The sequence below is a fragment of the Ictidomys tridecemlineatus genome, chromosome 4 (assembly GCF_052094955.1).
Source record: "Ictidomys tridecemlineatus isolate mIctTri1 chromosome 4, mIctTri1.hap1, whole genome shotgun sequence".
In the NCBI taxonomy this organism is placed as follows: Eukaryota; Metazoa; Chordata; class Mammalia; order Rodentia; family Sciuridae; genus Ictidomys; species Ictidomys tridecemlineatus.
Window position 1 is genome coordinate 203,838,888 of NC_135480.1, and position 27,759 is coordinate 203,866,646.

The following is a 27,759-nucleotide window of genomic DNA, read 5'->3' on the forward strand; positions in this document are numbered from 1 at the left end:
TTTTAAAAAATTATGGTTAACTTAAGCGTATCTAACATTAGATGAAATGGTAAATAAATTACAGTCTAGCCACTTGATGAATTATTGTGCAATCACTACAAAATATGTTTATCAGAAATTTCCTAGTAAGGGCAAATCATTATACTACAGTGTTTAGCTAAAGAAAAGGTGGTTACAGAATTCTATGTTCAGAATGATTTTAAAAGTGGAGGAAAATGCATTTTAAAGAGGCTCAATGGAATATGTATTTCTCAGTGTGAACCTGGAATCTGATTAAAGTTGCATTTGTATAATTGCCTTGTTCTTTTCCAGAATCAGATTGAAGCAGAATTGAATAAACATTGGCAGCGGTTGTTAGAAGGGCTTTCTTACTACAAACCTCCAAGGTATGGTGATTCCATGAGTCTTGTAATTTCTCTGAGGAAACTGGCAATAGACAAAACCATTCTTACAGATTCCTTTATTATATTGCTGGGTTAGGTAGATCAGAGAGAATATAGTTTAGTTATCAATTAAAAAGAATATGGTACCTTTTTTTTGTAGTGAAAGAAAGGGAAATTTATTCCAGAAATGTAATATTGTACAATCCACTTATCTAACCTGTGTCTGAGGTTGTGGATTCATTAAGTATTCAGTTGCTATTCTTAATATTTATTTATAGGTTGCCATGTTTGTGTGAAGCACTAGCTAATGGCACAGAGCAGTGAACAGTGATATCAACTGACGCTTCTGTAGGGTTTACTGTATACCAGTTTAAGAATTCATTTCGACACATCATACGTAAATGGAGTATAACTTCTCATTCTTCTGGTTGTACATGATGTAGGTCATATAATCACATATGCAGATAGGGTTATAATGTCTGATTCATTCATTCTATCATTTCTGTACCCCCATCCATCCTCTGCTTCCTTCACTCCTCCCCTCTGTCTAATCCAGAGTACCTCTCTTCTCCCCCTTTATTGTGAATTAGCATCCACATAGCAGAAAAAACAGTCAAACCTTTGGTTCTTTGGTATTGACCTATTTTGCTTAGCATAACCAATTGTTTTTTTAAGTATTTGTTTTATCATTAATTAATCCTCATAATGACCCTTTGAAATAATATGTTTTGTGGTACTAGGGATTGAACAGGGTGTCACGTATGCTAGGCATGTACTCTACCACCAGACTGCATCCATCCCCAGCCCTTTTTAATTTTAGTCTTAAGACAGGGTCTTGCAAAGTTACCTAGGCTGGTCTTGAACTTGTAATCTTCCTTTTTGAGCATCCCAAATAGTTGTGATTGCAGACCTGCACCACCACACCTGGATGAGATAGTTTATTCTTTTTTTTTTTTTTTTTGATACTGATATCGAATTCAGAAGTGCTTAAACCATTGAGCCACATCCCCGGCCCCCCCCTTTTTTTAGAGATAGAGAGAGAATTTTTTTTTAAAAATTTATTTTTCAGCTTTTGGCAGATTCAACATCCTTTTAGAGATGGAGAGAGAGAGAGAATTTTAATATTTATTTTATTTTTTTAGTTTTAGGTGGACACAACATCTTTCTTTGTATGTGGTGCTGAGGATTGAACCTGGGCCGAATGTATGCCAGGCGAGTGCGCTACCGCTTGAGCCACATCCCCAGCCCCCCAAGCCTTTTTTATATTTTATTTAGAGATAGGACTTGACAAGTTGCTCAGTCTTGAGCTCACCATCCTCCTGCCTCAGACTCTGGAGCTGCTGGCATTACAGGTGTAATAATAAATAATAATAACAATAATAAAAAAATATGTTAGACAAGAATGGGGGGCTGGAAATGAAACTCAGCTGAGAGGGCTTGCTTAGCCATCCTTTATGTTGTGGATTTTCTGTGAAATGTGAGAATCTTTTAAAATATTTTTTAGTTGTCAATGGATCTTTATTTTTATGGTGCTGAGAATTGAACCCAGTGTCTCACACATGCTAGGCAAGCGCTCTACCACTGAGCCACAACCGCAGCCCCTTGCTTAGCATCTTTAAGGCCCTGGGTTTGATCTACAGCATCCCCCACAAAGAAGCAATAGAGATTCATTTATCATAATTCCTACTGTACGTCTTATGCTGTTGTACATCAGAGTCCCGTCATCCTCATTTCCCTTCTTGTGGGAGGCCGACATAGTATGTGACCAGCATTTGTCTCCCCTATGGATTGGTGGTCACCTTGTGATCTGTTTGCCTAGGTAACCTTATCTTTAGGGTCAAGCAAATGTGTCTTTGTGGATGGGTGTGCCTTCCTACATCCCCATGGGTGGAGCTGCGTTCACCTGTTCCTTTGTAATATTACCCCTTGCCCTGTTTGGGATAGAATGTTGTGGAAACACCTTTTGTGTGTCCCCTTGTCTTATTCTGCCCTTGTGTGTGGCCTTCCCAGATATCAGTCAATCTGCTGACAGCTGACTCAGCCCCTTGAAACCTGACCCCTTGCCTCATTTGAATGGCTTCTTCTCAATAAAAGGGTTAGATGTGTGCTCTCTCCCTCTCCCTCCCCCTCCCTCCCTCTCCCCCGCTTTCTGCGGACCCTTAAGGTCAGAGGAGCCATCATAGCACCCCCAAAGGAAAAGGTATTTCTATCTCTTGTGTGGTTATTTCACGCAGCCCAGTTCCCCTGGAGTGACCCCTGAGTGTTTTAGTCGTGTGCAATTTGGCACCTTCTACTGCTGAACATCTGTTGAATTTATTACATACTTTTTTTTTTAATTTTTAAAAACATTTTTTTAGTTGTTGATAGACCTTTATTTTATTTTATTTATTTATATGCGGTGCTGAGAACCGAACCCAGTGCCTCACACATGCCAGGCAAGTGAGCTACCACTGAGCCACAGCCCCTTGAATTTATTGTCCTTATCATCTTTTTTCTCTCAGGTTAATGATGAACTTTTTGTTGTTGTTTAGCAATGAATTCTTCCTCCTTAATTATTTTGAAATACTTCCTAGATACTGTTTTACCTGTAAATACTTCATTAAATATCTAAAACATATGAACTTTAAAAAAAATATAATCAGTACTTTATCACCCTTAGATACTCTTATTATCATTGTTTCCATTTTACAGGTGGGGAAAGTGAGGCACAAAGAGGTTAAGTAATTTACACAAGGTCACACAGCTAGTAAGTGGTGGTACCAGGATTCAAACCTGGCAGTCTTACTCCAGTGTCTGTGTTTTTAATTATTATTCCATGTTGCCTCTTTCAGAACTTTTGTTTACCCGTATACTAACCGTTATTATTATTTTTTTAATATATTTTTCAGTTGTTGATGGACCTTAATTTTATCATTTATTTATATGCAGTGCTGAGAATCGAACCCAGTGCCCCACACATGCTAGGCAAGTGTTCTACCACTGAGCCACAACCCCACACTAATCTTTATGTTGTGGATTTTCTATGAAATGTGAGAATCTTTTTTAAAAAAATCCAACAACATTGTGTTTCAGGTCATAGAAAGGACATTATAGCTTTTCATTCTTTGATTTTTTTTTTTTTTTTAATATGCTGGGGTTCATACCCAGTGTCTTGCACCTACTATTTACATGCTCTATCACTGTTTTCTTTTTTATTTAAAAAAAAAATGTAGTTGTAGATGGACAGCATGCCTTTATCTTATTTGTTAATGTTTATGCGGTGCTGAGGATCGAACCCAGTGCTTCTGCATGCTAGACAAGCACTCTACCACTGAGCTACAACCCTGGCCCCTCTATCACTGTTTTCTGCTTTTATTTTTTAAAGAGAAAAATGCCCTTTTCAGTAATGTGGAATTTGAAGTCCTGTAGATTTTTTTTTTTTTTAAACTAAACTCTAGACTTTTGGAATTAGTTTTTTCTTTAATTCCCTCTCTTACAGAATCCAATCCAGGAGTACTATATTGCAGTTAGTTATGTCTCTTAAATGTCCACTTAGCTGTGACAACATCTCAGTTTTTTCTTAATTTTCATGCTCTTAATTTGGATTTGTCTAATGTTTTTCTCATTTGACTTTGGGTGTGAGTTTTGGGAAGAATATACAGAGGTGAAGTACCTTTTTTTTTTTTTTTTGGTCTTGGGGATCGAACCCAGGGGAGCTTAACCATTGAGCCACATCCCCAGCCCCTTTTTGTTGTTGTTGTTATCATAATTGGACACAATACCTTTATTTTATTTATTTATTTTTTAAATGTGGTGCTGAGGATTAAACCGAGGTCCTCACACGTGCTAGGTGAGCTTTCTACTGCTGAGCCACAACCCCAGCCCCTGCAGCCCTTTATAAAAATATTTTTATTTTAGAGACAGGGTCTCACTGAGTTGCTTAGGGCCTTGCTAAGTTTCTGAGGCTGGTTTTGAACTTGTGATCCTCCTGCCTCAGCCTTCCATGCTGCTTGGGATTATAGGCATGTGACACTGTGCCCAGCTGAAATACCATTCTTATATCAGAGGGCATGTTCCTCAAAATTAGTAGTAGTGGGGTCTGGGATTGTGGGGTTGGGTTCAATCCTCAGCACCACATAAAAATTAAAAAATGAAGGTATTGTGTCCAACTACAACTAAAAAAATGAGTATTAAAAAAAACATTACTAGTGTTTACCTCGTTCACACAGTTATTTGTGGGATTTTCCTCTGTAGTTACTTTGTTCACTTTCCCTACTCTTTTTTTTTTTTTTTTTTGGAAATGGGTTACTGGAACAGTCCACTGTTCAAACGGGGTGGTGGAATTAAAACTCACCTCTTGAGGAGGCAGCATCTGTGTGTGCTATTTTGAAGTCTCCTTTAAGGAAGATTTTGCCCCTACTCCTTCACCTATTTAATCACTCATTTATATCAATAAGAACTCATGTATATGTATTTTGTACCATTTTTTATGGTTTGGGGGGTGGTACTTGGGATTGAACTGAGGGCCTTGTGAATGCTAGGCATATTCCCCCATCCCCCTCTATTTTTGTTAATACTTTGTTCTTTTGTTAGACTTTGGGAGTTCTTTCAAATTGATGTCTGTTTTTTTGTTTTTTGAATACTTTCTTACTTTAGAGCCCTAAAAAATGCTTCAGTCTCATATTTTTCCTGCCTCAGCTCTAGAATCAATAATTCTCCAAGGAGTCCTGGCTCCTTTTATGGAAGAATGGTATTAGAAACCAAGATCTGGGTTCTGACTGTGTTTCCTCTTACTGGGATGTCACAACTTCTAGGCCTTCTCAGTGGAAAGACTCTTTTTTTATAGTACTGGGGATTGAACACAGGGACACTCTACCACTGAGCCACATCCCCAGCTCTGTTTTGTATTTTATTTAGAGACAGGATCTCTCTGAGTTGCTTTGCTCCTTATTTTTGCTGAGGCTCTTTGAACTTGTGATCCTCCTGTCTCAGCCTCCTGAGTTGCTGGGATTCCAGGCGTACACCACAGATTTTGATAATACATGTGTGTACACTAACAGACCTTGTTTTACATTTTATCTCAAATTTTTATTAGCTGTGGATTTTTGGTAAGTTATTTCCTCTTTCTAAGTATTGATAATTCCATTTGTAAAATGGGGTAGTAGTATTTATCTTTTAGGGTATTTCTATGGATGAGAAAGAATTTAACCTAGCAGATTTATAGGTAATATCCTTATAATTTAAAACAGACATAACTTATTTTTTATTACTGAGGTATAACGAGTTTTGTGTCTTAAAGTCTATAGTGGAGAACGTGTGTGTGTATTTATAGAGACCTAAATGGCAGGAAAAAAGCCTGTAGTAAAAATATCTAAGAAATTTTATTTTAAACCCCTAAAGGGTTATTGAGAATGAGGAAATGTTCTATTCTTTTCATAGTCCAAGTTCAGCGGAAAAAGTGAAAGCTAATAAAGATGTACCTTCACCACTGAAGGAACTGGGTTTAAGGATCAGCAAGTTTTTGGTGAGTAAAAAGTAGCACTGACTCGGTTATTACTTGTGATGTGGACATATGTGGTTTTATTGTTAGTACAAATTTAGTTTATTTCAGTTTTAGGAATTAATTGAATATGTTGTGTTTTAGAAATACCCAAGTTACAACTCTTCTCACCAAAGTCACATAGCAGAGTTGCCCGACCCGTTTACTACATATCATGGAGTTTTCTTCAGCATACATATGTTTATTCATTTATTTGGTACTGGGGATTGATCAGGGGCACTTAACCACTGAGCCATGTCTCCAGACCTTTGTATTTTTTATTTTGAGACAGGGTCTCATCAAGTTGCTGAGGCTAGCCTTGAACTTGTGATCCTCCTGCCTCAGCCTCCTGAGTTGCTGGGATTACAGGTGTGCGCCACCATGCCTGGCAGCATACATGTTTTAAATTGACTACATTTGTGTTTCAGTACTTAGCTGTTCTCGTTCAATTTTTAGAGCCCATGTTATGCCTACTGCTATATTAATGTGCTTGGTAAAAAAGCACTTGTTTCTGGAATGTGGTATTGTCATGCAAGTTGTGTGTCAGTGAGTGGCCCCTCTAGTTGGGTTAAAATTGTTATGTTGTATGGGAAAAAACATTTTTTTTTTTTTTTTGTACTGGACTACTGAGCTACATCCCCAGTACTTTTTTTATTTTTTATTTTGATTTAGGGTCTTGTTAAGTTGCTGAGGCTGGCTTTGAACTTGTGATCTTCCTGCCTCAGCCTCCCAAGCCGCTGGGATTACATAGTTGTGAGCCACCATGCCTGGCTGGAGGAAAAATCTTTAGTGCTTTGCATGCTGTGTGTGGTTCTGAGCTGAGGCGAATGTTCCTAACTTAAGAGCTCTACATTTCAGAGTCTTGATGAAGAACAAAGCGTGCAGTTGCTCCAATGTTACCTTCAGGAGGATTACAGGGGTACTCGGGACTTGCTCAAGGTCTGTGGTCTGCCCAGCTCTATCAGCTGTCTTTTCCTTGGTGGTTTTAGATAATTTAGGGTTTGGGCACCAGTTCTTTCAATAGAGGCGGGTTGTCAGATATAGCCATTCTCAAGAAAGGCTTCCCAAGGCTTAAAAAACAACTGAGATCAGTTCTCATACGGAGGGTGGAGAGGTCAGAGCATGCCATGCTAATAATCATAGAATTGAAAGAGCTTCCTCCTTGCCCAGCTACTCATTTTACAGATGAGGAAACTGAGGCCAGAGGAGAGGCAGGGAAGGATTTGAGCACAGGTTTTGGATACATTTTAATAAAAATAAGGTAAGAAATGCTTATAAAAACAAATGGGCACTTATAATCTTGAAATGTGAGACTTTTTCTTTCTCAATTGAGTTTTGCCTGTGAGGTGACTTCTTGACTGCTGTTTTTCCTCAGATGGTCTTGCAAGATGAGAGGCAGAGCCAGGCCTTAATCCTGAAGGTCAGTAGTAGTAAACATTTCCTTTTTATTATTTTTTTCTCCTTTTTTTGGTACTGGGGATTGAACCCACAGGTGCTCTACTACTAAGCGACACATGCAGCCCTTTTAAATATTTATCTTGAGACAGTCTTGCTAAGTTGCTTTTAGGCTGGTCTTGAACTTGTGATCCTTCTGAGATTACAGATGTGTGCCACCTCACCTGGCTACCATTTCAATTTTTTTAAGGTATAGTTGGGTGGCAGTTTCGACTTTGTCTTCCTGAGCATTGCTGGTTTTTGACTCATCTGCTAGAAGAGTTTGAGGTTTTAGTGCAGATGCTTATTAGCTCATTTGTGAAACAGGAGGGTTTTATCCCCTGGCCCAGCTGAGGGGTTTTCCTGAAAGAGATCAGTTGTTCAGCTACTAGTGTTGGGAACTGGTTCTTGGTTATCTTTTCTCTAATTCAACAGCATTAACTTGTATTTTTGTGTGTGTTTGTGTGTGTATGTGTGTGTGTGTGTGTGGTGCTGGGGATTGAACCCAGGGCCTTGTGCATGTGAGGCAAGCACTCTACCAACTGAGCTGTATCCCCAGCCCTAACTTGTGTTTCTTTATTTCCCACTTCCCCTCCTGGAACCTTCTCATTTAGGATTTAGTTTTAAAAATGGAATTTGTGACTTCTAAAGCAGCTTCTCATTTAATATCTAGTAAGACTTAAGTATATTAGTTATAAGCAGTTAGAACATTTATCAGTGAGCGGTATTTTTATATTTGTTTTAATGTGTTTGGTCAGCCAATAGCATTGTATATTACTTGAATGCTTTGAGAAATCATGCTTGAAAATTTTTTGGAAAGCTTGTTTTAATAATTTCTTGTATCACCTTCCATGGCTTACCTAGTTTACAAAGATCTTTTGCATTTGGGGAGCTTAGTTCAACATGTTTACATTTTTGGGGACGTTTATGTAAGTTCATCTTTTCCATCCATGTCTTTATGTGATCTCATTATCAGTAAGTACAAAATTGAATATCCTCTTTCCAAATGTGAATTACTAATTTTGAATCTTTGGGTTCTTTCCAGATTGCAGATTATTACTATGAAGAAAGAACCTATATTCTTCGTTGTGTCTTACACCTTCTCACTTATTTCCAAGACGAAAGACACCCCTACAGGGTAAGCCTATTGAATCTTCTTGGTTCTTTCCACCCTATATCATTCAAACCTTTTAAATATATTATTTGTGTTTATTTGAATATTTATCTTTTTTAGGTATGGATTATTCTCTTTTTCTTTTTTAAGGTTGAATATGCAGACTGTGTTGATAAGTTGGAGAAGGAACTAGTTTTAAAATATAGGCAGCAATTTGAAGAGCTATATAAAACTGAAGCACCAACTTGGGAGACGCATGGGAACCTCATGGTATGTGTGCTTGTGCTCTCCTGTAACCTGTGGGTAGTGGTGTGTCCTTGCTTATGGAGCCCCAGGCTGATAACTGGCACATGTATGGATTACTTTAAGAAAGTTAATGACTTTAATTTTAAACAGTACTTAATTCTGGACCTTTTCCTTGGACTTTCTTTATTTTCTGTTCTCAATGAAAATATGTGGCTCAGTGGTCAAGTGCTCCTGAGTTCAATCCCTGGTAACCAAAAAAAAAATTTGTCTTTTTATTTGTCATTTTCTATCAAGTATGTGATGTTAGTTTGACTGTTTTTATCCTAAATTCTAAAGCAGCATGCATTTATAAATTGTAGGTTGGCCTTTCTTTGTTTTGTTTTTTGCTACTAGGAATTGAATCCTGGGGTGCTTAATCACTGAGCCACAACCTGAGGCCCTATCCGCCCTTTTTAGAGACAGGGTCCTGCTGAGTTGCTTAGGGCCTCACTGAAGTTACTGAGGCTGGCCTTCAAACTGTGATCTTTCTGCCTCAGTCTCCCAAACCACTAGGATTACAGGCATCCACCACTACATCCTGCGCTTTTGTTTTGAAGACAAAACATTTTTATTAAAACCCGCGTCAACAAAAACAGACATTAACTATTTAAAATGTTTAATGGGAGAAAACGACCCACTTAACATTTCTGTCTCCCCAGAAAGTTTGCAAGCAAAAGCATAAAATAATAATAAAAGCATAAAATTCCCAGAAATAAGCAGTCCAAAATCAAAATGAAGAGGACTTTAAAATGCTATAAAGGGTGTTAAAAGTAAACATAACCAAATGGAAAGACCATTTTCTTGATTATAAAGATTCGATACTATAAAAAATCTAGTTCACCATACATATGTTAACCTATCACTTTAATGTAGTCCCAGAAAAAAAATACCAGGAAGTGTGTGTTCTGCCTTTTTTCTGGTACTGGTACTGGGAAAATTAATTAGAAAACTCATATTATGGAACCACCATATCATTTATTCATGGAGTGTAACTTATGGAATTATCCCACTCTTTGGCAATATCCAAAGTACTTAAAAAAAAAATAATCTTTTTTTTCAGTTGCAGATGGACCCATACCTTTATTTTATTTTATTTATTTTTATGTGGTGATGAGGATTGAATCTAGTGCCTCACAAGTGCTAGCCGAGTGCTCTGCCACTGAGCCACAACCCTAGCCCAGGAAATAATCTTAAGATATATTGTTAAGGGGCTGGGGCTATAGCTCAGTGGTGGAGTGCTTGCCTCACATGTATGGGCCACTGGGTTTGATCTTCAGTAACACATAAAAGTAAAGATACGGTGTGTTCATCTACAACTAAATAAATAGCTTTAAAAAAGAAAAAAAAAAGATATATTGTTAAATGAAAAAAGAAAGGTGCCCGATAGATAGTTTGTGCAATGTTATTTGGTTGAGCTAAGGGCAGTGGTGCCTATCTGTAATCCCAGCAATTTGGGGGACTGAGGCAGGAGGATCCCAAGTTGAATACCAGTCTCTGTAACTTACTTAGTAAGGCCCTGTCTTAAAATAAAAAGGCTGTGGACACAGCTCAGTGGTAAAATGCCCCTGGGTTCAGTCCCCAGTACCAGGGGAGTGGGGGATATTATATATACACCCAAAACAAAATTTGGATTAAAGATAGATTAGAGAATGAGTAAATGGATATATATAGCATACTGCTGAAAGGAAATACGAGTCTCAATACTGGCTGCTTGTGGAGAGGGGTTTGGATAACTAGGCAGTAGAAATAATAGGGAAGGGGCTGGGGTTGTGGCTCAGTGGTAGAGCACTTGCCTAGCATATGTGAGGCACTGGATTCAATCCTCAGCACCACATATAAATAAATGAATAAATTAAAAAAAGGTCCATTGACAACTAAAAAAATATTTTAAAAAAATTGTAGGGAGAAGAACACCTTTTTTCCCCCACTTATACTTTTTGAATTTCTATAATGTGCATATATTCTTTCTTTTTTTCTTTATTTTTGTGGTGCTGGGGATTGAACCCAAGGCCTTGTGCAGATGAGGCAAGCACTCTACCAACAGAACTATGTATCATCAGCCCCAATATAATGTGCATATCACATGTAATACAATTTTTTTAATTTTAAAGAGATCTTTAATTTCATTTTCCCATTTTTTCTTTCTTGGTTTTGCAGACTGAGCGCCAGGTGTCACGCTGGTTTGTTCAGTGCCTTCGGGAGCAGTCCATGCTGCTAGAAATTATTTTCCTTTACTACGCATACTTTGAGATGGCACCTAGTGACCTACTAGTATTGACTAAAATGTTTAAAGAGCAAGGATTTGGTAGTAGGCAGACTAATCGGCACTTAGTGGATGAGACCATGGATCCATTTGTAGATCGGATTGGGTAAGTCTGAGTGAATTAAATATCATATGTTTAATGTTTAGAGCACTGATACTGTAGAGATTCTGTAAATAAGTGAGGGGAAAAGTGGACTTTTCCTTTAACTGGTATAGAAATAGATGGGCCTACTGACTTGTTCTTTTCATATAGGAACTGAAGACTGGACTTAAGGGGGCATGTTCTTGAAAGTATAAGGTTCTTTTATTTCTGTCTTTTAAGGAGTTCATTCATTCAACAAACAATAGTTGTTGAGCAACTGTTATAGGGTAGACATCAAAATGCTAAGAAGACTGATATGGCTTAGGTGTTCTCTGCTCTTTGAGGCCATATCTGTTGACTTTGAATTTCTCATTTTTTTTTCCCCACTAATGGCCAGGGACATAGCCACATTTTGAGGATTAATCCCTCTGTGAGCAAAGATGAATGCTTGAGAAATAAGATGGCTTACCAGGGTCAGGTATATGTGGTGGCTATAGAAACCTTTAATACTAGATCTGTGCTGCCCAGTATGGTGGACACAGATGCATATGACTGTCAGATACTTGAAGTGTGGCTGTCATATTGAAATGTACTGGAAGTATAAAACACATTCTAGATTTAGAAGACACTGTGGGAAAAGAACTTTAAGTAACTTAGTAATGACTTTGATAGCAAAGTATCTTACATTTTACCTGGTCTGTTGTGAGCTTCAAAGCAGCACATGAGACTAGTACCATTTTTCTTTCCAGCTATTTCAGTGCCCTTATCCTGGTGGAAGGCATGGATATTGAGTCTCTGCATAAGTGTGCTTTGGATGATAGGAGAGAATTGCACCAATTTGCTCAGGATGGGCTTATTTGTCAGGTGAGCTTGGAAGAGCTACTTTTTTTTTTTTTCCTATCAGATGGTTTATAGTTAATAGTGTGTTCTTAAACACTGAACTATCCTGCTGCATACAATTTTCAGTGATGTGAATTTATTAAATAGTTAATTAGATTTGGAAGAAATCTGGGTTTTTTGTTTTTTGGGTTTTTTTTGGTCATCCTTATAGAGGTGACAATTGAATTTGTGAGGGCAATTAGAGTCATTCATGGAGATGGTATAAGAAAAAAAGATGCCTGAAGACAAAACCTTGGGGATAGTCTGTATTTTGGGGATTTGTGAAAAAGGAAAAGGGGTGAACATTGAGATGAGGTAGTTAGAAAGGTAGAAAATGAGCCGGGTGTGGTGGTGCGTATCTGTAATCTCTGTGATTTGGGAGCCCAAGGCAGGAGGATTGCAAGTTTGAAGCCAGTCTCAGCAAATTAATGAGATGCTGTGCCAAAATAAAAAAGAAAGAGCTAGGGATGTAGCTTATTGGTAGAGCATTTCCCTATAATGTATAAGGCCTTGGGTTCAATCTTCAGCACCAGGAAAACAAAATTAGGAAGGAGAATCAAGGTAATGACGAGTTTTCATATGAGCATGTGTTTTACAGTTTTAAATTAAGACTGCTTAAAATCAATAGGAAAAAACTAAAGGGAAAAGTAACTGAGGCGCTTGTTAGTGGGCTGGCTGGGATTTAAGAACAGTGAAATATCAGAATGGGAAAGTGAGACCTCTTTGGATGAATGAAATGCTTATTGAACTTAACTCTTTCTCTTCAGAGATACAGATATGTTTTCTCCCTTCATTAGGATATGGACCACTTGATGTTGACCTTTGGGGACATTCTACATCATGCCCCGGTGCTTTTGGCCTGGGCTCTCCTCCGTCACACCCTGAACCCAGAAGAAACAAGCAGTGTGGTCCGGAAGATAGGTGGCACAGCTATCCAGCTGAATGTATTTCAGTACTTGACTCGACTACTGCGGTCACTTGCCATTGGGGGAAATGATGTGAGTCCAGGTTGTTGGTTGAGCGTCAGGGGCAAAAAGCTGGGCAGAGCATGAGAACAGTGAGAATCCTAATAGTGAAGTGGATAAGAGTGAAAGTGTAACTAACCTTTATAAAGCAGACCCTGCTCAGCACTTTCTAATTTAATCCTGATTATCACTTTGTTTAGGATTATATTGTCTTATTTTATGCATTAGGAAATTGAGATTGAAGGAGGTATAATTTGCCCAAAACGATAGTAGCCAGTAAGTGGTGGATAGTTTGAACTCATTATCTGACTCTTTGCCAATAAAGTGTTTTAGAAAACAGGGTTGGGCCGTTTTTGACTGGGTATTCCTTTCTGGGGGACTTACTCATTCAGCTGGACCAGGATGAATGGGAATTCTCTTGAGCCTTGTGTTGGGGATTATTTTGAGTGATATGGCTCACATAACTTATTTTGATGTACTAAAATAAAGATAGCTCAGTGGTCGTTACATTTGCCTAGCATATGACATCCATGGTTGGATTCCCAGTATCACAAAAAATAAAATGAACGAATAAAATGAAACTTTTAAATTCGGCATTTATGCTACTTGGTATGTACTCAGAGTCTGAGTTGGAGACTAATGAATATCCACACACAAAAAAAACTGTGTACAGGTGTTTATAACTTTATTCATAATTGTCAGAATTTGAAGGCAGCAAAAATGTCCTTCAGTAGGTATAAGTAAACTGGCAAATTCAGACAATGAGTATTATTCAGTGCTTAAAGAAATGAGCTGTCAAACTATGTGAAGACATGGGAGGAACCTTGAATGCATATTACTAGGTAAAAGAAGCAATTTGAAAAGGCTACATGATGTGTGATTCTAAGGATAAGTAAGACATCCTGAAGAATTCAAAACTCTGGAGACAGTAGAAAGAATAGTGGTTAACTGGTAGAGGAGGGATGAATAGGCTGGGTATGGAGGATTCATAAGACAATAAAATGGCACTGTATGATGTGAACCTGAAACTGCTGTAAAACAGTCTATAAAAAGGAAACCACAGACTTCAGCCAAAAGGTCCTGCTGGCTGGCACTGACTGTTTAATGATGGCAGTTCAGGCCAGGTGTCATTTGTATCAGCTCATAGAGACAGTAGTCCTTCTGTAGGCTGGATTGGGTTTTCTTTCTTTCTTTTTTTTTTTTTTTAAGAGAGAGAGAATTTTAATATTTATTTTTTAGTTTTCGGCGGACACAACATCTTTGTATGTGGTGCTGAGGATCAAACCAGGCCACACGCATGCCAGGCGAGCACGCTACTGCTTGAGCCACATCCCCCAGCCCTGGATTGGGTTTTCTTTTCCCCCATACAAACTTTTTTTTTTTTTTTTTTGGTTCTAATTAGTTATACATGACAGTAGAATGCACTTTGACACATACATAAATGGAATATAACTTCTCATTTTTCTGGTTGTACATGATGTAGAATCACACCAGTTGTGTAGTCTTCTATGCACATAGGGTAATATTGTTGGATTTATTCTAATACCCTTCCTAACCCCATGCCCCTCCTCTCCCTTCACTGCTCTCTGCCTAATCCAAAGTAACTTTATTCTTTCGAAGTATCCCTTTCCCATACAAACGTTGATCACTTTGAAAATGATTGTTTTGATTTTATTGTTGGCTGTTGTAATGTTCGTGTTTGTACTTTTTTGTTTCTCCCTTAGTCATCCTGATCTTATAACTAAATTAGGAAAATTGTGAAAGTTTCAGATTCCCTTCCCATTTGTTTACAAGTACTATGTTAACACAAGGGAATTATGCTGAGTCTGAAGGAGCTGTAAACTAATCACCAACTCCTCTGCCATTCCAGTGTACCACAAGTACTGCCTGCATGTGTGTCTATGGCCTCCTCTCTTTCGTTCTGACCTCATTGGAGCTGCACACGCTGGGAAATCAGCAGGTCAGTGTGTCTGTCTTTCCTGAGGCTCTGTCCTACTCAGTTTAGCAATCAGATTTCTACAGCTCCCTCTTTAGATCTTATATTGTGTTTTTCACATGTTAATTTGTTCATTGCTGTTTATATTCATTTATAATTTTTTCCTTTTATTTATTTAATTTTTTGGTAGAGGGGATTGAACCAAGGGTGCTTAACCACTGAGCCAGGTACCCAGCCCTTTTTAGTTTTATTTTGAGACAGGATCTAAGTTGCTTAGTGCCTTGCTAAGTTTCTGAGGCTGCCTTTAAACTTGTGATCCTCCTGCTTCAGCCTTCATAGTTGCTGAGATTATAGTATGCACCACTGTGCCCGGCTGTATTCATTATTTATTATATGAATGATGTATGTTAATTGTAGAAAAAATAGAAAATGCTGATAAAAAGAAAAATATAATCCTATCATACAGGTTAACTTCTATGGACATTTTGATGTGTTCTGTTTTCTACCTGTATGTACATAAAAAATAATAATTTTTTTTTTTTTTAGAAATAAAATCATAATGTACACAGTCATGTTTTAGTATCTCTTGGGGATTGATTTCAGGAACCCCTGAGGATATTAAAATCCACTGATGGACATCCTCTAGAATACGTTAATTTAAAGTCATCTCTAGGGGCTGGGGTTGTGGCTCAGTGATAGAGCACTTGCCTAGCATGTGTGAGGGCCTGGGTTTGAGTCTCAGTACCGCATATAAATAAAATAAAGGTCCATTTATAACTAAAATTTAAAAATGTATATATATATATATATTTATAAAGTCATCTCTAGATTACTTATAATACAATGTAAACAGTATGTAAATAGTTATTATGCAGTCTAATAACTATTTATTAGAATAATGACAAGAGGAAAAAGTCTGTAAATATTCAGTATAGATGAATTTTTTTTTTTTTCTCAAATAGTTTTGATCTGTGGTTGGTTGAATCTGCAGTTGTGTAACTTTAGATAGAGAGAGCCAACTGTATACTATTTTGTAACTGCATTTTTAAAATCCATCTATCCCCGACATCTATGGTTGTTTTTTTGTTTGTTTGGTACTAGGGATTGAACCCAGAGGTGCTTATCTACTGAACCACACCCCCAGACCTTTTTTTTTTTTTTTCTCTTTGACAAACTGTTTATTAAATTCTTATCGGTATGGGGTGAATATTATTACATCCTAGAATCCCAGCCTCAGGGAGGTGATAAAGTGCCGCAGTCTTGGCTGGGCACAAGATCACGAGCTACTCACAGCTTTGTAGATTCAAACAGCAATTCTTTATTCCCAAACTCACACCGGCCCTCTACAAACACGTTCTGGGGAAATCCCAGTTCTCCCGCACAATTCACGTCCCAAATACTTTCTCAATTCCAGGCAGCAGGAACACCCTATTCCCAGCAGCAATAACCTTAAACCTGGAACTTCCCTAAACCCAGATTGTCTTAAACTGGGAACACCTTAAACTTGTCTTAAACCTGAACGCCCTAAACCCAAGGAGCGGGTCTTAAACCTGAACGCCCTAAACCCAAGGAGCGGGATACTTCCTTAAACCTGCAGGATACACCTTAAACCTGGATCCACCCTGGTCCTTGAGCAGGGTCACCTTTCTCAAAGACACATGCAAAGTCACAGCAAATTTCCATTTAACATGGGGTATGCTGGCAAGGAAATTTTGATGCGTCATTCATACTTGGCAATGGCCCTCAGCAATAAAGTAGCAATGGTAAATTTGGGTATCTGGTCTCCCAAAAGTATCTGCCGCTCTACCCCCGATTCTTCAATGGCTGCCAGACGGATCACCCCTCCACTGGAGCTGTCCCGTTCCATAGCCAAAGCAAGAGCATTGGCAGTGAACTGCAGACACTCCTCCTTAGTCATGCCTTCATGGTAGGTAGCATCAACATTGCCATAGATATATGAACTCCCAGAGCCTCCAATGGCAAAGGACTGCCTTACCGTCATACCTCCCATGGGAACTGAGTATACCTGTCCTCCTTGAGGATCCCAGCCAGCAATGATAATTCCCGCCATCAGATCTTCCCAGTATTGGTAACACATCTCCTTAAAGAGACTGGCTGCTGTGTGCACCAATGGAGGCTCATTCATTTCAATGCTGTGGAATCCAAGCTGATAAGTGACAGCATCTGCTACAGCCTGGGTGTCAGCTACAGAGCCTCTACGGCAGCTGAAAATGTGGTCATGAATAGGAGTCAGCTTGTCAATCACTCGATTGGCGATAGAGGACCCAATGGTTGTTCTGGAGTCCGCCCCCAGAACCACACCCCAGTCAAATTGCACAGCCATGGTAGTGGTCCCTGTGGAGACTTCCTGGTTTTCCCAGTCTGAGACAGGATTTCACTAAGATGCTGAAAAAACTTGCGATCTTCCTGCCTCAGTCTCCAGAGTTGTTGGGATTATAGGTGTGCACCACCTTGCCCAGGTTACAGTTGTTAATAAGTTTTCTTCATTTTAATAAAAATTCAACATTTTTAAGAAATACTAAATTTCAACTTGTACCAAAGTAGAAAAAGTTGTATAATTAACCTTTGTAATCCCATCACCAGCTTCCAATATTTATCTACTCAGAGCTAGTTTTATTTCATTTCTACTCCTTCCCAAATTCTTTTGAAGCAACTTCCAGATGTAGTATTTCATATCATTTATGAATATTTCAGTAAAACTTAGCTTTTCAACTGTTATCACACCAAAAAAAAAAAAAAAAGCACTCAGTATCTTAAAAAATGAAGTCCAGGTCCAAGTTTCCAATTGTCTTATATATGTCATAAATTTTACATAAGTTTGGGTTGGGATAAGGTTCAAATATTGTAATAGGTTGGTGGCCACAAGTCACATGGCTGTTTAAATGATTGAAATTGAAAACTCAGGTCCTCAGCATCATTGGCCTCATTTCAAGTGTGTTAATGGTCATGTCTGGTTAGTGGCTTCCATATTTGAAAGCACAGCATACCTAGAACCTTCCCATCATATAAAGTTAGGATGTTGTCCAGTGTTATCTGTAAATTCACTTTCTTTTTAGTGTTGCTGACAGTTTTCTGACATTGTTCCTGGTGACTACCTTATTTTCTGGATTTTGCTAATTGCATCCCTGTGATGCAGTTTAATATGTTCTTTCATCCTTTGTATTTCCGCTAAGATCATTTAGGTTTGACTGTTTTTTTTAAGCAAGACTGCTTCCTAGATGATGTTTTGTACTTCCATCAGAAGTTAGTGTTGGGGCTGGGGATGTGGTTCAAGCGGTAGTGCGCTCGCCTGGCATGTGTGCAGCCCAGGTTCAGTCCTCAGCACCACATACAAACAGAGATGTTGTGTCCGCGGAAAAACTAAAAAAAAAAAATATTTAAAAATTCTCTCTCTCTCTCTCTCTCTCTCTCTCTCTCTCTCATTAAAAAAAAAAGAAGTTAGTGTTGGTTGTCTTTTTGTGTGATGTAAGCACCTATTGATGTTCATTGTCTATTAGAAGTGAAAATTGCAAAATGGCACTTTAATTCTGTCTTTCCTTTGTTTATCAGTTGCCACATTTCTATACATTAACTATTTGGTACTCTGTTATAGAATTCTATACATACCTGCTTCTTTTCTTGTATTTACCTGTTTTTTTCTAGCACCCTCTCAAGGTATCTAGTGGGTTTTTTTTTTTAATATCAGTATGAGCTCATAGATTTATTCTATTTATTTTTTAAAATATTTTTAATACGTTTATTTTATTTATTTATATGTGGTACTGAGGATCAAACCCAGGGCCTCACAATTGCTAGGCAAGCACTCTATCACTGAGTCACAACCCCAGCCCTAATTATTTATTTAAAAAAAATATTATTGGGCTGGGGATGTGGCTCAAGCGGTAGCGCGCTCGCCTAGCGTGCGTGCGGCCCGGGTTCGATCCTCAGCACCACATACAAACGAAGATGTTGTGTCCGCCGAGAACTAAGAAAAAATAAATAAATGTTAAAATTCTCTCTCTCTCTCTCTCTCTCTCTCTGTCCCCCCTCTCTCTCACTCTTAAAAAAAAAAATAAATAAAAATAAATAAAAAATTAAAAAAATATTATTTACTTGTAGTTGGACACAATACCTTTATCTTTTATATATTTTTCTGTGGTGCTGAGGATCTAACTCAGGGCTTTGAACTTGCTAGGCGAGTGTTCTACTGCTGAGCCACAACCCCAGCCCAAAATATTATTATTATTATTTTTTTTTTTTAATGTGGTGCTGGGGATTGAACCCAGGGCCTTGTGCATGCAAGGCAAGCACTCTACCTCCATCCTGAGATCATAGATTTAAACATACTGTGTTTTTCTTTTTCATGATATCTTTATTTTATTTATTTGTTTTTATGTGGTGCTGAGGATCAAACTCAGTGTTTCATGCATGCTAGGCAAGTGCTGTACCACTGAGCTACAACTGCCGCCCTGCTAGCTGTGTTTTAATCTGTGCAGTTATTATTCTTAGGCTGAGATTGCCCCATCTTTGGTCAGTAAGGACTTTCCAATTGTCTTCTGAATTCATTTGACACTACCCTTATCTGTTTTGATAGCTCTATTGCTTACTGGTATGACAAGATATTACAGGATTATTGTGTAGGATTCTTGTTTCAGACCTAGAACCTGCTTTCCAAGTTGTTCTGGTTCTTTTTAGTGGGAAATGATATTTGATGAGTATCCTTAAAACTAAATCATTGTATTCATTTTCAATGATTAGTCACTTGTTTTGTGAACTGATGGAAATTTCTTATTATTGGATAAAAATGAGATTAGAACTAATTCAAAGAATCAATTCCCCAAGCTCTGGGGCATAGAACAAGCTTTGCATACTTCAGGAAAATTCTAATCACAATGGAAGGGTCTGGTCCTATTCTATGCATGGAGAATAGATATAACATGTTGTAGGAGTCGTGGTGCTTGGTTTAAAAAAAAAAAAAAAGACTCTGTAAGCATTTATTAGATGCCCAGTGTATGTTTAACTCTGTACTAGGTGTTCAGCATAAAAATATTAAAAAGATATTGTTTTTTGTTTGTTTGTTTGTTTTGGTTTGGTTTTTTTTTGGTACTGGGGATTGAACCCATGAGCACTTAACCACTGAGCCACATCCCTAGTCCCTTTTATATTTTATTTGAGACAGGATCTCACTAAGTTGTGTAGGGAGAGCCTCTCTAAGTTGCTGAGGCTCTAAGTTGACCTCACGATCCTCTTGCCTCAATCCCCTGAGCCTCTGGGATCATAGGCGTGCGACACCACGCCTGGCAAGACATTGTCCTTGCCCTGCCTGTTAGGAGCAAAGTAAAGGTGAGTCTAGTAGTAATACCTTACTTATATACTAGTTTTGAATTTACAGCCAACTTGCTTTTATTCCTTACACTCAAAATAGTACCATGAGCTATTATTTTCCCCATTTTACAAACGAGCATGTGAAATTCAGAGAAGTGAATGTGTATACAGCATATACAATATGCACCCTGGACAAGGTGTGATCTTATTCTTTAAACCCATAATTTTTTGTAACATATATGGAGATGGTTATTGGTGTTTTTATGTAAACAGAATACAGTAAGAAAAAAAAAAAAGACACTACTTCAACCAGGGAAAAGGAACAATTTCTTCCCTCCCCCAACAGGATGTAATTGACACAGCGTGTGAAGTCCTGGCGGACCCTTCTCTTCCAGAACTCTTCTGGGGAACAGTAAGTATGTTGGAGAGAATCATACTCTGACATTACTCTGGTCCAAAAGGATTTATCAGACATTTTGTGAGAGGCTTTATATTTGGCTTTTGTATGTATTTTCTCACTTAATTGTCAAAATATCTGTGAGGTAGATACTGTTATTGATGCCACGTTGTGTATGATGAAATGTGATGCCTAGGGATATGAAGGGATTCCACCAACGTTACACGGCCAGAAAGAGACAGCAAGGACCTAGTTCTATCTGGCTTGAGTCTGTAGCCTAAATCATCAACCAATGTGTTATCACCAAGTCTTTTTTCATATTGACAGTCTTTCAACAACCAGGATTCCCAAAACTTTTCTCCGTGTGTATGTTTGTACACTGGGGATATAACCCAGAGCTTCTCTACCAAATTTATCCTTTGAGACCGGTTTTTACTAAGTTGCCCCAGCTGGCCTTGAACTTGTAATCCTCCTGCCTCAGGCTCCTGAGTCACTGGAACTTCGGGCATATGTCTCCATACTTCACTTTTGGCTTAGGGTCCTGCAACTCTTTTTTTTTTTTTTTTCTTTTTTCTTTATCTGTGTATATTATTCTCTTTCTCCTGAGGTGCTATTTACTGTTACATGGATTGAACCCAGAGGGGCCTCACTACTGAGTCACATGCCCAGTCCTTTTTATTTTGAGATAAGATCTTGCTCAGTTGCCAGGGCCTCACTAGGTTGCTGAGGCTGACTTTGAACTTGCAATCCTGCTGCCTCAGCCTCCTGATGATTCCTTTCAAAAATACTTAGAGGGTTATAACTAGATCTTACCAAGTCATCAGTGTTGTGATTGGTTTGAGCATTTGGAAAGAATGGTTTTTCACCAGCACTGGTGTTAGCATTGACAGTGACTTCAAACATCTGTTTTCAAACCTGTACCCAAGCCAGACTGATCTGCCTGTGTGTATTAACCTCTTTCTCCTGAGTTGCTGTTTACTCTTACAGATGCCAGCAATATCCCTGGTAGAAGCTGGTGTGAACCAGTATGTAGATGGAGCATCTTTGCTTGGGTGTGGTGGCTAGCTGCTGACGTGTTTTAGGGTAGTTTTCACGTCAGTGGAAACATTGTCCTAAGGAACAAGTTATCTTCCCATAGAAAGGGTGGCCAGGAAGAAGAGATGACTGGATAGACTTAAGAGTTGCTTTTCAGATGCCAGTTAAATCAAATCCCAACTGAATATTGTCCTTTCTCATCGGGGACATGAAAGTCTTAGATTATTAGGGAAGGATTGCTTCTAGACTTTCTGAGGATTATCAGGCAGTTCTGAATAATAGTGACTTCTCCCCTTCCGCTGTAGGAACCAACTTCTGGTCTTGGGATCATTCTGGACAGTGTATGTGGAATGTTCCCCCATCTCCTTTCCCCACTCCTGCAATTACTCCGAGCCCTGGTATCAGGAAAGTCCACTGCCAAAAAGGTAAGTTGTTCAGTTAGCTCCCTAAATAGAACTTGAGATGCTGTTCAGGAGAGACAACTGTCTTTGTGGAGAGAGGGGAGAACTTGAGTGGAGATTAGGTAGGAGAGCAGAAGGCGATTCCAAGATGATCTACAGTAGTGGACTGGGAAGGAGTTTGAGGACCAGTTTACACAGTCTGGTTAATAGAGCAGACTTGGGACCCCCATGAATGTTCTGTAGGTAAATGTGTGATTGAGTTTCTTTCTGCATGTTGCCAGGTATATAGCTTCCTAGATAAGATGTCTTTCTACAATGAACTTTACAAGCACAAGCCTCATGATGTAATCTCTCATGAAGATGGAACTCTTTGGAGAAGGCAGACGCCCAAACTCCTATATCCTCTGGGTAAGGAGATCTTCAATGCCGCAGCCTTTCTCACAGCAGCTCTCCTTAGACCACCTTGCTGCTGGGTTGATCCTTTTGTGTGAGGTGATTGTAGAGCAGCTCCTTGTCATCTCACCGTGTTTGTTGATTCATGGATAAATAATTAGTTTCTCTCTCTTTCTCTCTCTCTCTGTCTCTCCCCTTGTCATCTCACCGTGTTTGTTGATTCATGGATAAATAATTAGTTTCTCTCTCTCTCTCTCTCTCTCTCTCTCTCTCTCTCTCTCTCTGTGTGATATTGGGGATAGACTGAGGGCCTCGTGCATGCTAGGCAAGCACTCTACTGCTAAGCTACATCCCCAGCCCAGTTTCTGTTATCTGTTTTACATCATTAATTTTTTTTTTAATTTTGCATGCTTATTGTAGCAAGGTAAACAATGCATGTCTAGGGGCTGGGGATGTGGCTCAAGCGGTAGCACGCTCGCCTGGCATGCTTGCGGCCCAGGTTTGATCCTCAGCACCACATACAAACAAAGATGTGTCCGCCGAGAACTAAAAAATAAATATTAAAAAAATTCTCTCTCGGGGCTGGGGATGTGGCTCAAGCAGTATCACGCCAGTCTAGCATGCGCACGGCCTGGGTTCGATCCTCAGCACCACATACAAACAAAGATGTTGTGTCTGCCGAAAAACTAAGAAATAAAATATTAAAATTCTCTCTCTCTCTTCTCTCTCTCTCTCTCACACTCTCTCTTAAAAAAAAAAAAATTCTCTTGCGCGCTCTCTCCCTCTCTCACTCTCTCTTTAAAAAAAAAAAAAGCAAATAATTTCTGCCCAGCAAAAAAAAAAAAAAGAATTTTATGGGGCTGCGGATGTGGCTCAAGCGGTAGCGCGCTCGCCTGGCATGCGTGCAGCCCGGGTTCGATCCTCAGCACCACATACAAACAAAGATGTTGTGTTCGCCCAAAACTAAAAAATAAATATTAAAAAAAATTCTCTCTCTCTTTAAAAAAAATTTTTTAAAAAAAGAATTGTATGTATATTCTTTCAAATATTCGTTCTTTTAACAAATTCATTCCCCAAGTTGGTTTTCTTCCCCCAGTACTGGGGATTTAACCCAGGGGTGCTTAAACACTGAGCTACATCCCCCTACATTTTTTGTTTTTTATTCTGAGACAAGGTTTCACTAAGTTGCTGAGGCTGGCCTTGAACTTGTGATCCTCCTGCCTCAACCTCCCAAGCTGCTGAAGTTGCAGGTGTGAGCTACTGTACCTGGCTTGGTTTTCCCTATACGACTCTTGACTCATTATTATTACTACATCATCATTATTATTATTATTCTGGGGATTGAACCAGGGCTTTGCACATGCTAAGCACATGTTTTACCACTGAGCTGCCCCCCAGCACCTTACTCATTCTTCTTAGTAACCATATACTTATTTTTGATGTTTCATAACTTTTTATTTTTCTCCTTATGATCAGGACATTTAGACTCTGTCAGCATTTTGCCACTATAAATAATATTGCATTGGATGCACACATACATTCTTGTATATTGGTATTTTCTTTTTTAATATTTATTTTTTATTTATAGGTGGACACAATATCTTTGTTATTTTTATGTGGTGCTAAGGATAAAACCCCATGCCTTACGCATGGTAGGCATGTGGCTCTACCTCTGAGCCACAACCCCAGTCCCTTGTTATTTTTTTCTTTTAATTTTTTTTTTTGTAGTTGTAGATGGACAGCATGCCTTTATTTTGTTAAATTTTTTTTTAATGTGATGCTAAGGACCCAGTGCCTCACACTTGCTAGGCAAGCACTTTGCCACTGAGCTTCTGCTTGTGTTTATTTTTAGTAGAATCCTCCAAATGGGATGATTGGGTAAAAGGAGATATATATATATATAAAATTTTTTTTAGTAGATGTCTAATAGTAGATGAAATGAGTAAACAAAATGTGGGATATACATACAAAGGAACATTATTCATTCTTAAAATAAAGTAAATTCTTCTTGGTGGTATAGTTCAGTGGTAGAGTACCTACCTAGCATGCTTGATGCCTTGGGTTTGAACCCTAGCTCTGTCTCCCTACCCCAAAAAGAGAAATTCTGCTGTATACTACAACATGGATGAACCTTGAAGACATTTTGCTAAGTAAAATAAGCCAGTCACAAAGGACAAATGCTGTCTGATTCTACTCATGAGATACTCAGAGTTGTCACATTGAGAAACAAAGTGCAGTGTTGGTTGTCAGGGACCAGAAGATGAAAAGAATGGGGAATCATTGGTGAACTGGTGTAGCTTCAGTAGTGCAAGTTGTACAACATAAGATTGGCGGGTGTGTGGGGAGATGGCTGTACCACGGTGTGGCTGTACTGAATGTTGCTGAACTTAATTTGATCTTAGGTGTGTTTTACCAAAAGGTTGTTCACAATTTTTTTGTTGTTGTTTGTTTGTTTTCCTTCTTCCTTCCTTTCTTGCCTGGATATTGAACCCAGAGGTGCTTTACCACTGAACTATTTCCCTAGCCCTTTTTATTTCTTGAGACAAGAGTCTTGCTGCTAAGTTGCTGAGGTTGGCCTTGAACTTGCAATCCTCTTGCCTCAGCCTCCTGGGTCACTGGGATAATAGGTGTTTTGCCACCATGCCTGGCAACAATTGTTTCTTGTTTGTAGTGAATGTGTAAGAGTGAGCAATCATTACTCTTGAACATGTATCCCAGGTGCTCAAGGAGTATAGTGCAAAGAGGGCACAGCTTCTGCTCTAATTTGTGTCACCAGTAATGTGCTAGGTTCCAGGCACTGGTTGCCACAGCTTACTTCTGTAGTTGTTGAGGTGGAAACCACTTTGCATGCAGCTGGTTTTCAGACACATAGGAAGAATCACTTTTCCAATGACAAGAGAGTTTAATTATTCTTTAGAGGAAAAAGATTTAGGAATGTTTGGTACTAAAGAGAGTCTAAATCCTGTTTTAAATGTTTGTGTGTGGTACAGGAGTTGACTCCTCTTCCTTGTCTTCAGATATTAGGCAGATCACTCTTCTTCCTTCTTAGGTGGTCAGACCAACCTTCGCATACCTCAAGGCACTGTGGGCCAAGTAATGCTGGATGATAGGGCTTACCTGGTGCGTTGGGAATACTCCTACAGCAGCTGGACCCTTTTTACCTGTGAGATTGAAATGCTGCTTCATGTTGTTTCAACTGCAGGTATGGTCATCTTTTGGAGACATCTCTATGGGGAGGGAAAAGTGGTCATGCTCAGAGAATTTGGAATTTCAAGATAAAATTCAGAACTATCAAGGTTGAGATGTCTGATTTGTTTTTCTGGGTATCAGAGACCAATAAGTGATATTATGAAGTTGTTTTCTGTGAGGTTACAGTCTGTCTTTCCCCTCAGATGTGATTCAGCATTGCCAGAGAGTGAAACCCATCATTGATCTGGTCCACAAGGTCATCAGCACAGACCTATCTATAGCAGACTGGCTCCTGCCCATCACGTCCCGTGTCTACATGCTGCTGCAACGGTGGGTCCTTCATGGCAAGCGTTGAGCTGCCTGGCTGAGCTCATGTGGTTATTTTCTTGGGTTCCAGGAGCCCAACCACACACCATCTGGGTTAAAGTTCACGCATGTTCCCCTATTAGAAAGCCTGGCAGAAATCTTTCTCCAGCTGAGGGCTTTTCTATTTCTATAGCCCCGCTGACAAGGAGGGATCCAGGGAGAGAACCGGAAAATAATGTGTGATAGAATCAATTGTGTTATTCATCTTAGTGCAGTGCTCCATTTTCTAACCAGGTTGACAACAGTGATCTCTCCCCCTGTGGATGTCATTGCCTCTTGTGTCAATTGCTTGACAGTTTTGGCTGCCCGGAATCCAGCAAAGGTGAGATGCCAAGTCTTCCTGACAGTCGAGCAGTGTCACACTTGGCATATACCTGAGGGTAAATGCACTTAACTTTTCTTTTCCTTCCTTAGGTCTGGACTGATCTTCGTCACACAGGTTTTTTACCATTTGTGGCCCATCCTGTCTCCAACATGAGTCAGATGATTAGGTGAGCCAGGTCTTGGATTGATAGATTTTGTTCACTAGTGCAGACTGTTCTTGGTTCAGGTCTAGCCTGGCTTTATTAGTTTGAAAGGCACTCTTCTATCCACATATTCTGTGTACTTCTGTTCAGCCCTTATACCTGAGGGTGAGTGAGGACAAACTAAAGGAGATGAGGGCACAGGAAACACAAACTGCTCTCTTCTCCAAGGACACAATAATTAGTCCCAGTTTTTAAAGTCAGAGAAAGAGGGGAGGGAGGGAGGGATGGATTTCTCATCCAGCTGTGACTGTTAAATATGTGGGAATCTGGGGCTGGGGATGTGGCTCAAGGGGTGGTGCGCTCGCCTGGCATGTGTGCAGCCAGGTTCCATCCTCAGCACCACATAACAAAAAAAAAAAACAAAGGATGTTGTGTCTGCTGAAAACTAAAGAATAAATATTAAAAATTCTCTCTCTCAAAAAAAAAAAAAAAAAAGGTAGGAATCTACTTTCCAGCTGAGAGAATCCAGAGGTTTCTGGATCCAGAGACATAATGTCCTCTTTTTTCACTTTTTCTGCAGTGCTGGTGATCAAATCCAGGGCCATTCTATTCTGTGCAAGCACCCTGCACCCCCAGGCCCCATCCCCGACTCTTAACCACAGTCACTCTGTTCTTTTCCTCATTCCATGGGTGCTACTTTGCAGGAGACTGGTTACTACTCCACAGACTCCATCTTACTATCTGAATATTCTTTCTTTGCTGTCTCTTGCTTTTAAAACAAAGATGTTTCTCTGATGCTTATTTGATTTTTTTTAATACATTTATTTTGTTTATTTATTTTTATGTGGTGCTGAGGATCGAACCCAGGCCCTCCCACATGCTGGGCAAGCGCTCTACTGCTGAGCCACAACCCCACCCCCTAATTTGATTTTTAACTTTAAACTTCTTGAGATTGTACATCAGTAAAATATGTTCTTAATGTTTGCCCTGGTTTCAGATTGCCTGGGTTTGTTCCCCTTGTAAGAGCATTTGTGTTTTATGCCTGAGCGTCTAGACAGTAATGAGAATGCTTTTGGCTGTAGGAACTTGAAGCCTTGAAATTTCTCCATGAGTGTTTTTTCTCGGCTTCTGTCTTCCCAGTGCGGAGGGGATGAATGCTGGTGGGTACGGGAACCTTCTGATGAACAGTGAACAGCCCCAAGGCGAGTATGGCGTCACTGTTGCCTTTCTCCGCTTGATTACCACCCTTGTCAAGGTACGGTCTGGTCATATGATTGTGAAATAGTTTTCTTGTCCCCTGCTTCTATAATCAGAACAGTTGTCCTAA

At 39.2% G+C, this 27,759-nt stretch overlaps 2 protein-coding genes across 7 annotated transcripts in view; one reads left to right on the top strand and one right to left on the bottom strand.

Moving 5' to 3' along the window:
* The window catches only part of Nup188 (nucleoporin 188), a 54,627-nt gene that overhangs the window by 9,544 nt on the left and 17,324 nt on the right, over positions 1 to 27,759 (top strand). For all 6 annotated transcript variants that reach the window (XM_040286467.2, XM_040286468.2, XM_021723612.3 and 3 more), the window contains 18 exons: positions 313 to 386; positions 5,802 to 5,886; positions 6,760 to 6,840; positions 7,277 to 7,321; positions 8,381 to 8,473; positions 8,600 to 8,719; positions 10,892 to 11,103; positions 11,829 to 11,943; positions 12,756 to 12,956; positions 14,794 to 14,883; positions 20,531 to 20,596; positions 21,922 to 22,041; positions 22,299 to 22,425; positions 25,460 to 25,612; positions 25,803 to 25,929; positions 26,200 to 26,287; positions 26,380 to 26,456; positions 27,573 to 27,687. In XM_040286467.2, coding sequence (XP_040142401.1) covers positions 313 to 386; positions 5,802 to 5,886; positions 6,760 to 6,840; positions 7,277 to 7,321; positions 8,381 to 8,473; positions 8,600 to 8,719; positions 10,892 to 11,103; positions 11,829 to 11,943; positions 12,756 to 12,956; positions 14,794 to 14,883; positions 20,531 to 20,596; positions 21,922 to 22,041; positions 22,299 to 22,425; positions 25,460 to 25,612; positions 25,803 to 25,929; positions 26,200 to 26,287; positions 26,380 to 26,456; positions 27,573 to 27,687 — 1,989 coding nt within the window. The remainder of the gene's footprint in view (positions 1 to 312; positions 387 to 5,801; positions 5,887 to 6,759; positions 6,841 to 7,276; positions 7,322 to 8,380; positions 8,474 to 8,599; positions 8,720 to 10,891; positions 11,104 to 11,828; positions 11,944 to 12,755; positions 12,957 to 14,793; positions 14,884 to 20,530; positions 20,597 to 21,921; positions 22,042 to 22,298; positions 22,426 to 25,459; positions 25,613 to 25,802; positions 25,930 to 26,199; positions 26,288 to 26,379; positions 26,457 to 27,572; positions 27,688 to 27,759) is intronic.
* Positions 16,565 to 17,248, bottom strand: LOC101974062 (proteasome subunit beta type-6). Its single transcript, XM_040286736.2, has one exon. It carries the CDS (start codon positions 17,201 to 17,203, stop codon positions 16,580 to 16,582), a length of 624 nt encoding a protein of 207 aa, XP_040142670.2. The 5' UTR covers positions 17,204 to 17,248; the 3' UTR covers positions 16,565 to 16,579.

What these genes read in the sequence shown, in the direction of transcription:
- LOC101974062 (XM_040286736.2), bottom strand. Translation starts at nt 17,203, where the DNA reads ATGGCTGTGCAATTTGACTGGGGTGTGGTTCTGGGGGCGGACTCCAGA.